The 14,714-nt window shown below is 41.2% G+C and overlaps 2 protein-coding genes across 2 annotated transcripts in view; one reads left to right on the top strand and one right to left on the bottom strand.

The window, feature by feature from the left end:
- Nucleotides 1-14,714, bottom strand: part of WDFY4 (WDFY family member 4) — a 112,280-nt gene that overhangs the window by 25,242 nt on the left and 72,324 nt on the right. The window contains exons 46-47 of the mRNA XM_058810186.1: nucleotides 13,180-13,265; nucleotides 11,789-11,851 (exon numbers count right to left, since the gene is read on the bottom strand). Of these exons, the coding sequence (XP_058666169.1) occupies nucleotides 11,789-11,851; nucleotides 13,180-13,265 (149 nt within the window). The remainder of the gene's footprint in view (nucleotides 1-11,788; nucleotides 11,852-13,179; nucleotides 13,266-14,714) is intronic.
- LRRC18 (leucine rich repeat containing 18) lies at nucleotides 8,205-9,059 on the top strand. Its single transcript, XM_058810205.1, has one exon. The coding sequence runs from the start codon at nucleotides 8,205-8,207 to the stop codon at nucleotides 9,057-9,059; it is 855 nt and encodes a 284-aa protein (XP_058666188.1).

The raw sequence follows: 14,714 nt of genomic DNA, 5'->3' as shown, positions 1-14,714 counted from the left end.
TGGGAATGCCCCGGCCTCTTATTCCCCCAGGTTCATATGCCCAGTGTGACACAGTTTGCTGTGGAACGTGCCTTTGGCCACTGGGGATCAGCTGTCCTGGCTGTGTTCCCTCCCAAGGTTTCCCCCAAGCCTCCCCACGGTCCTGATGGAACAGTTTGAGAGACAGAAAAGGCCTTCACCCTGTATAAGCACTGCTCAGCAGTATCTAAATATCCCTGAATTATCAACACTGCTCCCAGCACAAATCCAAATATGATTTTCTTCTACAATGCGGAAAATTTACTCTATATCAGCCAAAACCAGTACACAGATTGAAGAGACTTTTCATCTGTCAAAGTAAACAGGCTTACTGATGTGATACTGGTGGTAAGAGAGGCTCTTCCCTTCAAGAGTAAAACAAATCCTAAGGGGCCAGCTCAGAGTCAGTCACTTCACTTCATGAAGTGTAAGGATATCTGTACAGCCTAGATTGCAAAACTACTGCAGGAACAACTAACTGCTACTTTTTACTCCTGTGTTCTGTATTGGACCACACTAGAAATCTACAAAGCAAGGCTTAAAGTAGCTTCAAAGATCTAAATAAAACACCAGAATTCTCTATGATCATTACCATTTTATTGAATTGGCAGTAGTGTTTTCTTGTCAACCACCTCTCATGCTTATGAATAATTTTGCTGCTTATTCAATCGTGGACCATTTAATAGTGTACATACAGGAAAAGCACTATGGTTGACACATTATTTATTTTATTCTTTGCTTAGAGAAAAGTGTGTGTCCAAGAGAAGGGCTTTGAATGCATAAACATGAAAGCCAGGAGGAATTCTAGCACATGGTCTACAATTCCTAAGCTTTGCTTAAGTCTCCTGCTAAGCATTTGAAACTTAATAACGATAGGCTATGTTTCTGGAAACCAGTACACACACAGGTGTAGAGTTCATGTCCAGTACAGAAAAATATCATCTTCACTCTTTGTCCTAAAAAAGACTAGCATATACAATTTACACAGTGTAAACCAGAGGGAATTCTATTGAGCAGTTGTGTTGCACCCCCAGTTTGAGCAACACATGGCTCATGAACGTGGGAACTCCGAAGTACAAAAGCAGTACCATGAACACTTACCCTTTAAAATACAGTCCGCTCACACTCACTGTGCATTTTACAGAGTCCTGCCCCAGTGGCCTTTGTAAGGCCTCCAAGACACATTTGGAACTCAGAGAGGGTATCTTAAAGGGATGTAACAGGATCAGCATTCCTGGCATTACTTGAAGTGTGGTTGGATTAGGCTGTTGGTTACAGAGTGATCAAGTTAGGTTCTTCCCTTTCCACAGGGGCATACTCTCTCACTAAAACCATCCAGGTTTATTTTGGATTTCTGGTTAAGTTAGAGAGCAGGGGAGAGCATTATAAAATGCTTCACATGGGACTAAACTGGGCCAGTCTTGTGTGGATGTTATGCAAATATACATACGTTGATTTGTGGGTGCCATGACCCCCTAGTGAAACATTTGCTCTACTCATCACAAGCCTTAAACAGCTAATAGGACCACACAAGGGTCAAAATAATTCTCCCTGCTGACTTTGGGAGTCACTACATAACTCAAAGCTGTTGACAAGTTCACCATGTCATAAAAATAAGCCAGGCTAAATGTAGTCTCTCCCCTGTAAAATCCATCCTTCGGGGTCTCAGAGGATGCTCCCTCTAATTCCCCAGAGATCTGAAATTCTTCACTCTCCTCTGTTGACTCAGGGTCTCAAAACAAGAATTGCATTGCAGGCAGCTAAAGCCTATTCCAAATTTCTCCTTGATAATCAGATAACATTTTTCCGGCCAACACCTCTCTAGTCAGCACAGCAAAAGCTCAGTGTAGATGAAGGTCAGCTACCCAACTGCAGTAAGTGAATTTAAAAATAAATATGTAATCAAAGGCTGGTTTGTAAAAGAAACTGAAGTGCTTTATCAAGATAAATAACTACAGTTCCAGAGGGAGTGAAATTATATGAACTCAAGAGAAGTACCTACAGACTTATCTATATTTTAATTTATAAGGTATTTGTAGGATACCAGCCATGGCAGAATGTAAACACGATGTGTACTAATGATGATCCACCTTTGGCTACTCTATATGTGATTTATTAATCCCTCTTCCATTAACATCAGACTATGATCTCACCCTTGGATAGTGAGTGTGCCATTTGCTAGAGACAGGTGGACCTCAACCCATTTGGAGATACATTGCAGATGAGATAATCTCAAAGGATAAGATTTTGCTCTTACTAAAATAAATGCAAAAATTCCAATAAATTTAATAGATTCTTAGATTTCTGCCTTAAAATTTTTTTTTCCTTCCATCCCTCAGACTACAGTCTAAAAAACTGTGCCAAGGCTCTCCTAAACCAACTTTTCTTTAAAAAACTTTGCAACTACCAAGGATATTGTAAGAAAAATCTCCTTTTTGGTAACCCACAACTTAGGTTTAAGTCATACTATTAACAGAGGAAAAAAGCCTTGAAAAGAAATACCAACTTTCCCTTATGAAATAATCTGTCTCTCTCAAACTTAGAAGAGTGCTAGGTTAGATTACTTTACTCTAAAGGTACAGCATCTTCCTTGTTTAACTGTATCAGTCCACCTTCTGGTTATGCTTAATCTGTGCTAAAGAATTGAGATGTAATTCAAAATAAAAAAATAAACATCATATTCAAGTAGGGCTCCTTGAAGCAGGGTGTCTTGAAAGGGCTGGAGGGGGGGGGAGAAAGGGATCTCCCTCGTGTATGGAATATGTGCATTCACAGTGCTTAAACCAAAGGGATAACATTTCCACCGTGGAGATGCTGCACTCAGGCATACTTCAGGTCATGAAGAAACACATCAAGTAAATCCAGTTAATTTGTTTAGGTAAGCAGAATGCAATCTCCAACCCTGGAATAAGACATTAACATCATCAGCTTCTTTATGCCAATAATATCCTGGTCCTATTATGAGCAAGAGAGGTCTCAATGTTGCATCTCCTGTAAAGAATACCCAAACAAACCACTCAGCTTCTTCTCATCCATAGTAGGATTTCTTTCAGATATTATTTTGAAATTATTGTGATCAGTTACTAAAAGCTTGAGCTTGGTAACTTCAGTCATAAGGACAAATTTCAACAAATGCGCATGCTCCAGATGGAAGTCATTATACCAAGTGCACTTTTGAAGGGTCACTGATAGATATGGCAGATAGATGCATATGAACAGATAAATTGCAGCTCAATACTCTCTGCTGCAGCATTGAATGAGCCTTCCCTCCTGTGTCCACATCTATCCCATCTGGCACGTGGTAGGGATGATATCACAACATCGTGAGTTTGAACACACACAGACAAGTATCTCTCACTCTGCTACAGCCAAGTAAAATGAAATAGTCAAGTGATTAAAATGGACAGTGTTAAGGCAATGTTAGAAGCTGACTAACAGCATCTAATGAGCTCCAGATGCTTTTTCTTTTGGCCTAATTTTAAGCACAACATTTCCAGCAGGGCACGCCATTCAGTTCTTTTCCATCCAGCTCGATCTTGCATTCTGGAACCAACCATTATGCTAATGATCTCCAAGGGCGTAGCACTCCTGTTGCTTGGTAACACAAGTTTCATAAGCTGCAGAAGCAACACTGAAAAGCAGGACCCTGGGCTTGGGGGAACCCTTTAGCCACTCCTCACCAGCATGCTCACACAAGCTTGAAGAGTTGCCATTCTCCATCAAGGAAGTACCATTCCGAATCCACAGGACTGTGCAAAGGAAACTGTCCTGTGTTTCATGCTCATGGCTTTATTTACAGACTGAAAGATTAATTCATTATTCAAAGAAGAGCGGACAGAGGACACCTGCACAGTACCACCCCACACTACTGAGAAAAACCGAGCAGCTTGTGACATCTGCACCGCATCCTCTGGGCCTTTCAAGCTACTTAGCTGGTAAGATCATACGCAGGGGTCAGCCTGGCAGGATTGTTAAGATGAAACAATGGTTTTGCTTATTCTTGGTGGGCCTTCGTTTTGCAAGTAACTTTGCACTGGGTGGTAATACAGTGGCCCTGAAGTCATCTGGAAAACAAGAATATTATGAAAGGAAACTTTTCTCAAACTATTTACTCATGGTGCAATTCAGTCTAAACCTGACTGCTTAAGACTGCGTTTAAAATGGTCATTGAATTAATCTCTTCCACAACAGATCACATCCAACAACAAGAAATGGTAACAGGCTTGTGAGCAGGGAGGTGGAACAGTTTGGCTTCACACAAAATCATTTGCTGTACGAATGATGGTTTTAAGCTCCGCATGCAAATATTTCACTATAGATGGTAGTATCACCTATTCCATGAGTGAATTAGCGCACATCACCTCACAGCCTTCCTGCCACAGAGGTGTGCAGGGAATGCAGAGCTCTGCTGGGCTTGTCAGGCCTGCTCTGCAGCATGCAGAATTCCAAGAGGAAATTCTCACAGAGTAGATCAAGATGGGCTCAAGATGGTCCTGTGCAGCTTTGAGTGCAGTGAACAAGGAAGCACCAGCTCTAGATGAAAGTAACAGGCAGAACCATGGAGAAGCAGGTCCCAAAGCACCAACCAGTGCTATGGGCAGAAGGCCAGTTCTGCTCCAGCCTGGGCTGGGAAAGGAAAGAGATGTTCAGAGTCCAAATATGCAGTCTTTTGGGATCAGAACTTCTAAGGGCAGGCTTAAGATACAATGGGTCATGACTGACCCCTGTGCAAGTGCATAAGTGCAGATAAGGACTAATCCCCAGTCCTTCCTTGCCTCAGAGAGACACTGACAGTCTTAGTAGTGATGCTCAGGTCTGTTCTATCCCTGCAGCTCCCAGCAACAGTGAGCACCACAGACAGTACAACATCCGTGACACACATTTTCTATTAATTTCTGTATCAGATCCACCTCTAAACTCTGGGCCTGTTAAACACTCCTAAAGCTTTGGTTTTTTAAAGCCCATCCAGGCCAAAGATTCTAACAAGTGTAGATAGAAAGGGAAAGGGTTTTCTAGTCAAGATCCATTTTAGTGAGATCTTAGACAGAAATACAGCACGCTCCACCTGAGGAAAAGGCTTGCCAACAACTCAGAGGGTGAAGCCAGCAGTGCAGTGCACATTTAGAGAAAACAGGTGGAAATTCTTATCACCATTTCTTAGATGGTAGGGCAGCACATGTACCTCTCCCTCTGCCTTTCCAGGAGATGCACTGAGGCATAATCAACATTTAAACAAGGAGGACTCCTGTGATTCCTGAATTTTTTAATATCAGTGGCTACAGAACTAGAGCCCTCTTACATAGAACCAAAGATAATGAGACATGGCTAAGTAAGCTCCATTATCTCCAGCTACAGCCCTGTAAAACACTGATAATTAGTTTGCAAGCATGCAGAGGCAGGAGAGCTATTCATCCTCTTCAAGTTCTTAAACACACTAAAATGTTTCTGCAGTCCTCTAGTACTAATCCCTATTTTGGGAGTTGCAAGTCATATTTTTCTAAGTTTGAAATATGGCCCCAACTTTTAACCCAAACTAGGTAGCACTTAGAGTGAGCACTCCTTAGGGACTTGATCAGTGCATCTGAGAGGTTCACAGCTGGATGTAAAAAAATCCGGCTGAAGTAGGCTGTGGGAAGAAACTCTTTGGAGTCTGCACATTATGCAGTGCATCATACAAAGAGAGAAATCACACTGAACTGTTTGTTTGGACTTGTTTAAAACTTGAAAGGTCTCGGTTCAAACTTAGTAGCAGCTTGGAGAGAGTTATTGACAGAGAAATACTCAAACCCAGCAGGCTGAGCTGCAGCAATCGCTCAGCCCTGTACGCCAGGCTCCCTCTAGTGCTGCCAGGCACGCACAGCGCAGAGGGACCCCGGCGCCAGAGCAGGGGCACAGATGAACGATTCCTTGCCTAGATGGTATTTTGTGAAATAGGGAAAGAAAATAGTTTGGCTCAATGTTCTCCTTTTGGATTTTAAATAAAAAGTAATAGAAAAAAAATTTAGGAACAGAATGCAATGTTTTCTGAGATTTAAACATGTTTTTTAAAAGCATTTAAAAATAAATTATAATTTTAAAGTTAGGAAAAAAATTTACATTTTTTCCTTGAGGCCCCCGTTCATTTTTTAAAGGCATACTTATTTGACAAGCTTCATTTATCAAAAAACACTCAGTGTCTTGGTCAACTCATACAACACAAAATTCTAACAAAGAAAAAGTCAGCCCCAAAGCTCATCTGGTTCATGTCAATTACAGGAAGCTGAAAATCTCTTTCCATTCTGCCAGCATGTAAGAAAGCTCCCCTACAGATCTTGTCCTGAAGCATGGTGGTGACCTCACCTCTGTGCACCAGAAAGGACTCAGGGTGCTCTGTATCAGCAGCAGGGCCCTGGTATTCCACATACAGTTCAACTTGATCTTCACAGAATTGCCAACAAGAATATTGCATAAAATCCTTAAAATGAGTGAGCTGTGATTAGAAAACCCTGTTTTGATCTCTAGAACTTTCTAGTCACTCCTGAGGAAATTATTTACACTAACATCAACAAAGGTGAAAAGAGTACTTATTTACACTGTAGAGTACTTTGCCTTTGCTTTAGTTACCAGTCAACATATAGATAGAACAGCATTGACCTTCTTGGTAATATGGTTCTGTAAGTACTCATGAGAGATAGAAACATGGGAGTGACACACAGAAACATTTCACTGTGAATATTTTCATGTAAAATAACAAAAAACCTATTTTGGAACTCGCCCTTAGGGCAAGACTGAATCCACTGCGCTGCTTCCAGTACTTCCTGAAGCATCTGCCTCATCACAGAGCTCTTGGGAGAGTGGGTGGTAGCTGGGTTAATGCTTCTGCATTATTTGGGCTATGGCATGTAATTGAAAATAAGCTGAAATGCCTTAGTTGTAGCTTGAGCTTCCCCTTCATGTATTCACACATGATTAATGAGTAGCCAAAAAGCCTGAAGGGTTTGTAGTGCAGTCTCTCTAATAGGGACATGTATTGTCGACAAATCTATATTTTGTCCTAAATAATCATTCATCAAAGCTGCAATTTGACTCTTCAAAATTAAATGCCAGAGCACCCAGACCTGAGATTACTCAGCTGTAACCTGTGCTCTTCTCTAAACTCTCACTGGGAGGGACATTGCCATCCATTTCCAGGGAATCAGCCTATTTCCTTTGCCATTAACCATAATTGATGGCCTTTGATTAGAAAGAGTTCACCAAACCAGAGAGTAAGTGGACTGTACTCTTAGAGGCCTCATTCCAGGAAGCATGTCACACACGCTGAGCATCAGTAGCAGTCAAAAATCTGACTCCTACACCTATATGGATTTTTCTGTGGGCAGGGCACCTTTGCAGTGGGAGACTCTCTATCCCACAGCATGAAGAAAATAACAAGGTTAGAGTATCCAGAGGAGGAGACACTTAGCAAGGCCTGGTTCACATGGCATTAAGCAGCACTGACATCAATCCCTGTTGCAGTTTGTCCTGTAAGTGACGTATGAATTGCCAATCATTCTGGCAAGCCTAGGAACCCACCATGTTCCTGAGTCCCGGTCAAAACAAAATTCTTAATAATTTCCTTTAAACTTTTAATCTTCCAATAACATCCACAGCCCAAATCTCAAGTCCATTACACAAGAAATTGAACCAACCTGTTAGCAAATGCTAGGCCTGTAAAGATGGCAAGTGTTGGTTTGGCAGAATGAGACAATTTTGGATGGCTTTTTTTAATGCAGTCTCTAAGGACTGTGTGAGACCTGCAATATATTTTTCTCCTCTCCTCTACTGGCTGATGGATAATAATGTATTTAATTCAGTTTCTTTATATCCTAAGCTCAAACCAGTATTTAGGAATGAAAGACAGCAAATGTGTCCCACTTGTAATTTCACCCTGTAATGTAACATAGATGTCACATTGCAATGAAATGATATTATAAATTATTAGAATTTCACCTACTGAAAATACTTCAAAGAAGAATTTTCAGAGTTGCAGATTTTCAGTTTAAAAGTTCTGACCTCAAAGAAAACCAACTTCAGAAAAGTCTAGCAGTAATATTAACATATAACTGTTATTAACATATAACTGTGATTAACAGCCATGGCTTTCAAAGGCCTTATTGGAGTTCTCACATTCTATCCACAGGGTCTGGTGTCTGTTTGTCAGCAGAGAGATGCCCAAGGGAAAAGGAAAAGGTCCACAAGGGAAAAGGATCTCCTTGAAAGCGGCCAAAAATTCAATGCGAGTACTTTTTAATGGAAGGCGCCGACTTGAGCTGAGCAAAATGGGCATTGCTGTCTTCCCCAAGGTCCTTCTGCAGCTGGCTGATGTGGAGGAAATTGATTTGAGCAGAAACATGTTAAGAAAGATTCCAAACATCATTGAGAAGTTCCAGAATCTGATATGGCTGGACCTGCACAGTAACCAGATTGATGAGCTGCCCCCAGAGATAGGCACGCTTCGCAACCTTACTTTCCTGAATTTATGCAACAACAAGCTGACCACAAAAGGTCTGCCAGAAGAGCTGACCCATCTCAAGAACCTGCGTACTCTCAACCTTGGCTTAAACTGTCTTGAGAGTATTCCCACCACTCTTGGGGCCCTGAAGGAACTTATTGAGCTAGGTCTTTTTGACAACTCCTTGACCATCATCCCGAAGAGTGTGAAAAAGCTCCCCAAGATTGAGAGAATGAACGTAAAAAGGAACCCTTTACCAGAATTTGCAGAGGAAGAGGAGCCGATTGACACCATTAAACGTTTAGAATCACTTTACTTAGTAGAAAAGAAAGACCTGTGTGAGTCCTGCCTGCTGACCTGCCAGGGTGAGAGGGACGAGCTGCACAAGTTAGAGAACATGACCCCCGTCCCCCCAGAGAAGCCCAATTTCACTTCACTCACCACACCCAATTCTACTGCAATAGATAACCAAGAAGAATGGAGAATAAAAGAAGACAATCCTTCAAATACACCAAAAGAAGACAATCCTTCAAATTCACCAAGGAACTCTACAGAACTTGAAGCTCCATGAAGTCCAGCCCAAGCAAATAAAAAGCTGACTTCCCTCCTCCTCTGTTTTCCTGCAGTTCTGCTCTTTAAAGATCAGCTTGGTTTTAGAACACAACATAGATATCTGTGGTCTCTAGAATGAAAACCATAACAACTAAACCAGATGTGTATTTGGAAAAGGCTATTTACATCTGGGTCTGTCCCTATAACTTGTTCTCCATGTTTGGGCTTTTTGGGGTCTTTTGTGTGTGCAGTGTCCAATGAAGGGATCTTTTAAACAATAGGTTTTTCTACTAAATCCATTCCCCCCATTAAGCCCCAAATATTATTTCTGCACATTTTCATAGGGTGAAACACAGTTGAACTATGTTTCATTTGGAGGAAAAGACCTGGGAACTTTCTGCTGCTGGTGGTTGCCACCAAGCTCTCAGAGTCTCAAATAGGCACTGTCAGTGTAGGAACTGCGAGCCTGCTCCAATTCAGCAGAGGCAGCAAACACAAGTGTTATGCTCAGGAGTAACTAAGCAGTACAAACACAACGCTTAGAGATAGCCAGTGATCCTGGATGCCATCAAGAGGCCAGATTCTGCAAGTTCTTTGGGATTTTGAGTGCTATACCTAGGTGCAGCAATCTCCAAGTTGTACAACACTATCAGCATGACTGCCTGTACTCAGCATTTTGCTGGCCTCTAAGACTCTCTCCAAGGAGGATGCAGAAGGGGTAGGAGAAATATTTCTTTTTTTAAGGGTCTCAGGTTTATCACTTAAGCAGTGACTAAAGTGATTAAGAGTCACTGACTTCCATGATCCAAGAGTCAGCTTCTGTATTGACAAAAAGTCTGGTACCCCCACAGCACTTTTAGCTTTCTGTTGGCATGTGCATATGGACATGTGCACCTCAGCACACACATTCACTTGCTGAAATCACATCTGTAGGGCAGAGAGTGCTGACATCCTGCAAACAGCAAAATACAGGGACAAGCAATGAGCAGATTGTAAAAGCACTCAGGCAGGACATGAGGTTATTATGGTAGTGGCCATAATAACCTATGGTGACAGCAAACATTTAAGTATATTTGAATGAGGAATAAAGTGGCAGGAGCACTTCATTTTTTAAATTACTACAGTAGAGCCTGGGAACTCCTGTGTGTTTCCTATGGACTAGGTGGAAAAATTGATAAGGGATTTCTCAGAAATTCTATTACCTCAATGTCATATGATGCATCAAACAAGCAATTTCTTCTTTCCATGCTTCAACTGTGCAATTATTAATAGTATGTCTGGGCAAAGAATTTAATCTGGCCTGCCTCCTTGTCTCATGTATGGCAGGAAGAGCTGCAAAGATGTGGAAGTTTGCCATTGTCCCCTTAGATGGGGAAGAAGCCCCAAATGCTGCTTTTGAAATTTTCCAACTCTGAAACAGCTCAACAAATCAAACAAGGGAAGAGTAAACTCATCAAGTTCTCAGTCCATTAGTTCTGACTGGTAAAGGGAAGCACAGCTACTGAGGTAATTTTCTCTAACTTTCCACTTTAACACAACTTTTCTGGCTTCAATACTTAAGCAGGGGTTAAAATAAATTTTACATTTATTTTATTTCAGTTCATGCTCTGACATGGCCCAGCCAAAGCTATGCCAAAGACCCTTTATATTCTCAGAGTGAATAAGTTTTGCAGGGGCTTCTCTCAGCTAGTGGAAAAAAACCTAAAGGCAGAGCCTTACTGGAATTCAGGACAGGCTGCTTTGGATCTAGGCATGCAGCCTCTCTCAAATTCTGAGATTAATCATGAGTCAAGTGTTTCTTCCAATAACCACGAGCACAATTAATGCCCAAATTTCTTGAAGCTCTAATGCATCTTCTCTCAAGACATTCTCACCTCCTGAGCTCCCAGCAAGCAGGGGGAAAGGAAATCCTAGAGCCAGTTGCTGTTTACACAGAACAGATCCCACGCTCCACAGCCAGCCAGCACCTCTGGCTTAGGGTGGGCTCTAGCTGGAGCTGGCTCCACATTGCACTGGTACTGTTAGCCAGGTGATAAAAATGAAAGCACTTTCAGCACTGAAAGTGCTCACTTACAAGACAGATAATGATCTGCAATGGGTAGACTGAAAATTAAAATGGAGATAGCTGACAAGCTGCAACAACTCAGGGGCAATGTGCACCTCAGGTCTCAACACAATTCCTGCCTCAGCAATCATTTCAGAGGACACCAGCTGGGCACTCAGGGTTGTGCTCCCCAGATACCTAAATTGAGAAAAGTTACTCTAACTCACGGAATGCATAAAACATTCTCTCAAGCACCTCCCACTAGGAGAAAACTTCTTCCTGCAACAGTAAATCTGAGGGACAAGTTAAAATCTCTTCTGTGCAGCTAATACAACATGCCAAAGCATCCATATGTACATCACTGTCTGCCCTGAGCACACAATGAAGACGTTGTTATGTAAAAGCATTATGGATTAGCTCTGTCCTCACCTCACTATCTCTTCCCACAGAAACCATTTGTGTAGAGTTTATCAATAAAGTGATACAAACGAGATAATTATTAATCATCTATGCACAGCCAGCTTTTTGACACTCATCTTCATACTGTGCTGAGGTATGCTAGAATACTTTTTGAAGTCCTACTAACACATTTGAATTTTTAAAGGGATGGATACAAATAGGTATGTTTCTATATGCTTTTTAAAGGTGTAACTTATTCACATAATTGCACTTATTACAATTATCCAATGTTTCCTATGTTTTACCTTATATTTAGGGATTCCTCTGTTATCCCCTTCGACTTCAAAGCAGGTTGGAAAGAACAGAATCTATAGGGGATATGAAAGGTCACATTATTGTTATGCAAATGGTTGTTAGGACACATTACATATCTATATAACTGCTTTGTCCTCCCAACTTTCTTCAGGAAGCCACAGCATTGTCCTGAGACTCTAACCTAGGACAGAGCTATAAGACAACAGGCCAAAGGGTACACTAATATTAAGGAGTTGCTAGGGGCTGGATAAAAGCAGTTTCTTTCCCCAACAGGACATTGAATTTACATACACGGTTGTGGATTTTTTGGTTTAAGATGCTATTGAAGTCAGAAAATAAGAACACACTCAGATATTTATTTAGCAGAAATGGCAAAAAGAGGCACCAACCCTCATCTCAGCCATTCATATTTACAATTGTTGTGGATTTATGATGACTGAAAACTATACCCTTGAAATATACACTTTTGGTGACCTTCAGCTGAGGATCAAAACCTTGTCTTGAACTGCCTTTGAAAGATTCTCCCAAGAGATTCTTGACAGAACTCAAAGACAGCAAAAATAAGGGCTGGCTCTGGGGCAGATCCTGGTGCAGGATCTAAGCAGCCTGTTTGAAAAGGAAGAACAGACAAATCTATACTGACTTTTTTATTAAATACTGCAATAGGGGTTGTTGAGAGATTTCAGGAGCAGAAGGAATTCCTGTGATTCTTTAGAAATTAACAGTACCAATGCTCAGTTTGGACTGCAGAATTTAGTACAGGAAGCACTAGCGCTGAAGTGGATTTTCCTGTGTAGAGGCCAGTAAATGCAATCCTAATCTAATGGCCAGAACTGCAGTAGACAGTGCAGAAAGTGCAAATTAATCACTTCATAATCTTACATTCAAGTTCCATTAAACAAGACAAACACATAAGGAGAATTTTTTTAAAAAAATGCCATTGTTAGAAGGTAACTTTACAAAGATAAAGTTGGAGAGACAAAAATATGTTATTCTTAAAGAATCTAGTGATTCTATGAAGGTTGGAAGAAACCTTCTTTCACCCAGTACTGTGAGGTGGCTCTCATCTCAGGGGGAGGAAGGAAAACAGCTACAGTCAAAATTTCCTGGGATGAAGGGACACATCACACCACTGGGTGCTGTAAAAGTCCTGCACATTAGGTCCCTTGATAAATCAATGGCTATATAATGCTCCAAACAGTCCACAGGTCAGCAAAAGGAAAATTTCAGAGCTAAAGTGTAACCCATTAAAACTCAAGGAAAAACTGGAAAACCAATCTCCTGCAGCAACATAACACAGACACCTGACACCAGGATAAATAAGAGTGGTATACCAAGCATCACCAGGAGCATTCCCACGTTATTGTGAGCTAGTCATTACCTTTTAAAGATCTTATTTCGGTCACTGTCATGGAAGACAAGAAATCTGGAGTAGCCATTTTTGAAGAATATTTCCAAGGCGACCTCCTGGAAAGGTAAATAATTTAGTGTGAGGAGCTGCAGAACAAAGCTTAGTGCTGCAAAGGGTCCATCATGGCCTGTCCAGTTCTTCAGAGCTTTAAAAAAACAAAGACCCTGACTTTTTTGACAAATGTGCAGAACTAAAGCAAAATACGTCTAATATTCTAAATTTCTTCAACTTGTAGGGATGGTCCCACAAGGTGACTAGCAGTTCAAACACTTCCTTGAAGCAAAACCAAACTCCAGATATTGGTTCCATCACTCACCTTTTCCTTTTGCTTCTGAAACATTTTTATCATGAAATTTCAGTGTGATTAATAGTAGCATTAAGTTCCAACTAGGTAATAAAGATAACACAGAGGGGATTCTAAATAAGAGTTTCTTTTAGAAAGCAGCCATACTGCTTGCTAAATTAGGACAGAGCTCAACAGAACTACCAAATAGTTTCTCCTGACTAGAAGCACCAAAGGAGAACAGGGATTTTACGACATTTTGCACAAAAACTTTGAGGAATTGAAGATGAAAGACAGCTTTGCTCCCTTTTCCTCATCCCCAAAATGTCTCTATACTTTCTTTTGCTGGGCATTTGAATATAATCCTCTTATTTATTTGGTGAGAGGTCCTTTCCCCCCCCCCCCCCCCAAGTCATTCAAGTAAAACTATAAATAACATGTAGTGTCTGGGAACCCAGACATGAGTTTCAATCCAAATGTGGCAGGTGCAATACAAACCTAGAGAAACACTCCGATGGCACGTGGCCCATACATGATTCACAAATAAAATATAAAGCAGAAAGGTAATATGAGAGCAGCTATGACAATAAACACCTTTCAGCAAGCATTTGTTCTGGAGCTCAGCTTTCCAAACCAGGTCTGCTCAAGTGTTGCCATTGCAGAACTGGGCCAGTGCTCTGCTCTGGGCTGGATGATGTGCATGGACAAGGGGAGACCAGCTGAGGCACAGTCACTGCCAAAACAGCAGATCTACCTGTCCTGCAGGGAAAGCACAGGCAATCAGCTTTCCTCTTTTTCTGAAATGTTTTTTCAAAGAAGTTTTTGGCATAGAGTCCCAGCACAAGCCTGATACGGATACCTGAGTTTTCAGTTCACTAACTGAACAAAACAACCCTGGAACAACAAAAAAAGACCATGGAACAACAATAAAAAACCCTAAACTACAAAACCCCTCCAACCAATAAGCTCAGCCTTTGCCCCAGTCCCATTCAAAGACTACTCATCTCCACTTTGGGTCACACCAAAAATTTCTATTTTGTATGGTTAAAAAAACCATGCAACACTGATAGCCCAACAATTGATAAGTCAACCACTCCAGTCAGGGTGTTCAAACACTGTGGTGTGTATAGAAAAGATATTGTATTAGCAAAGGCTAATAGAGCAATGATGTGACAAAAAGCATTTTGATACTCAAGCGAAGACATATCAGCAGTCTTAGTGG

Source organism: Ammospiza caudacuta, chromosome 9 (assembly GCF_027887145.1).
Source record: "Ammospiza caudacuta isolate bAmmCau1 chromosome 9, bAmmCau1.pri, whole genome shotgun sequence".
Classification (NCBI taxonomy): Eukaryota; Metazoa; Chordata; class Aves; order Passeriformes; family Passerellidae; genus Ammospiza; species Ammospiza caudacuta.
This window is presented reverse-complemented; position numbering and strand designations above follow the sequence as displayed.

What these genes read in the sequence shown, in the direction of transcription:
- LRRC18 (XM_058810205.1), top strand. Translation starts at nt 8,205, where the DNA reads ATGCCCAAGGGAAAAGGAAAAGGTCCACAAGGGAAAAGGATCTCCTTG.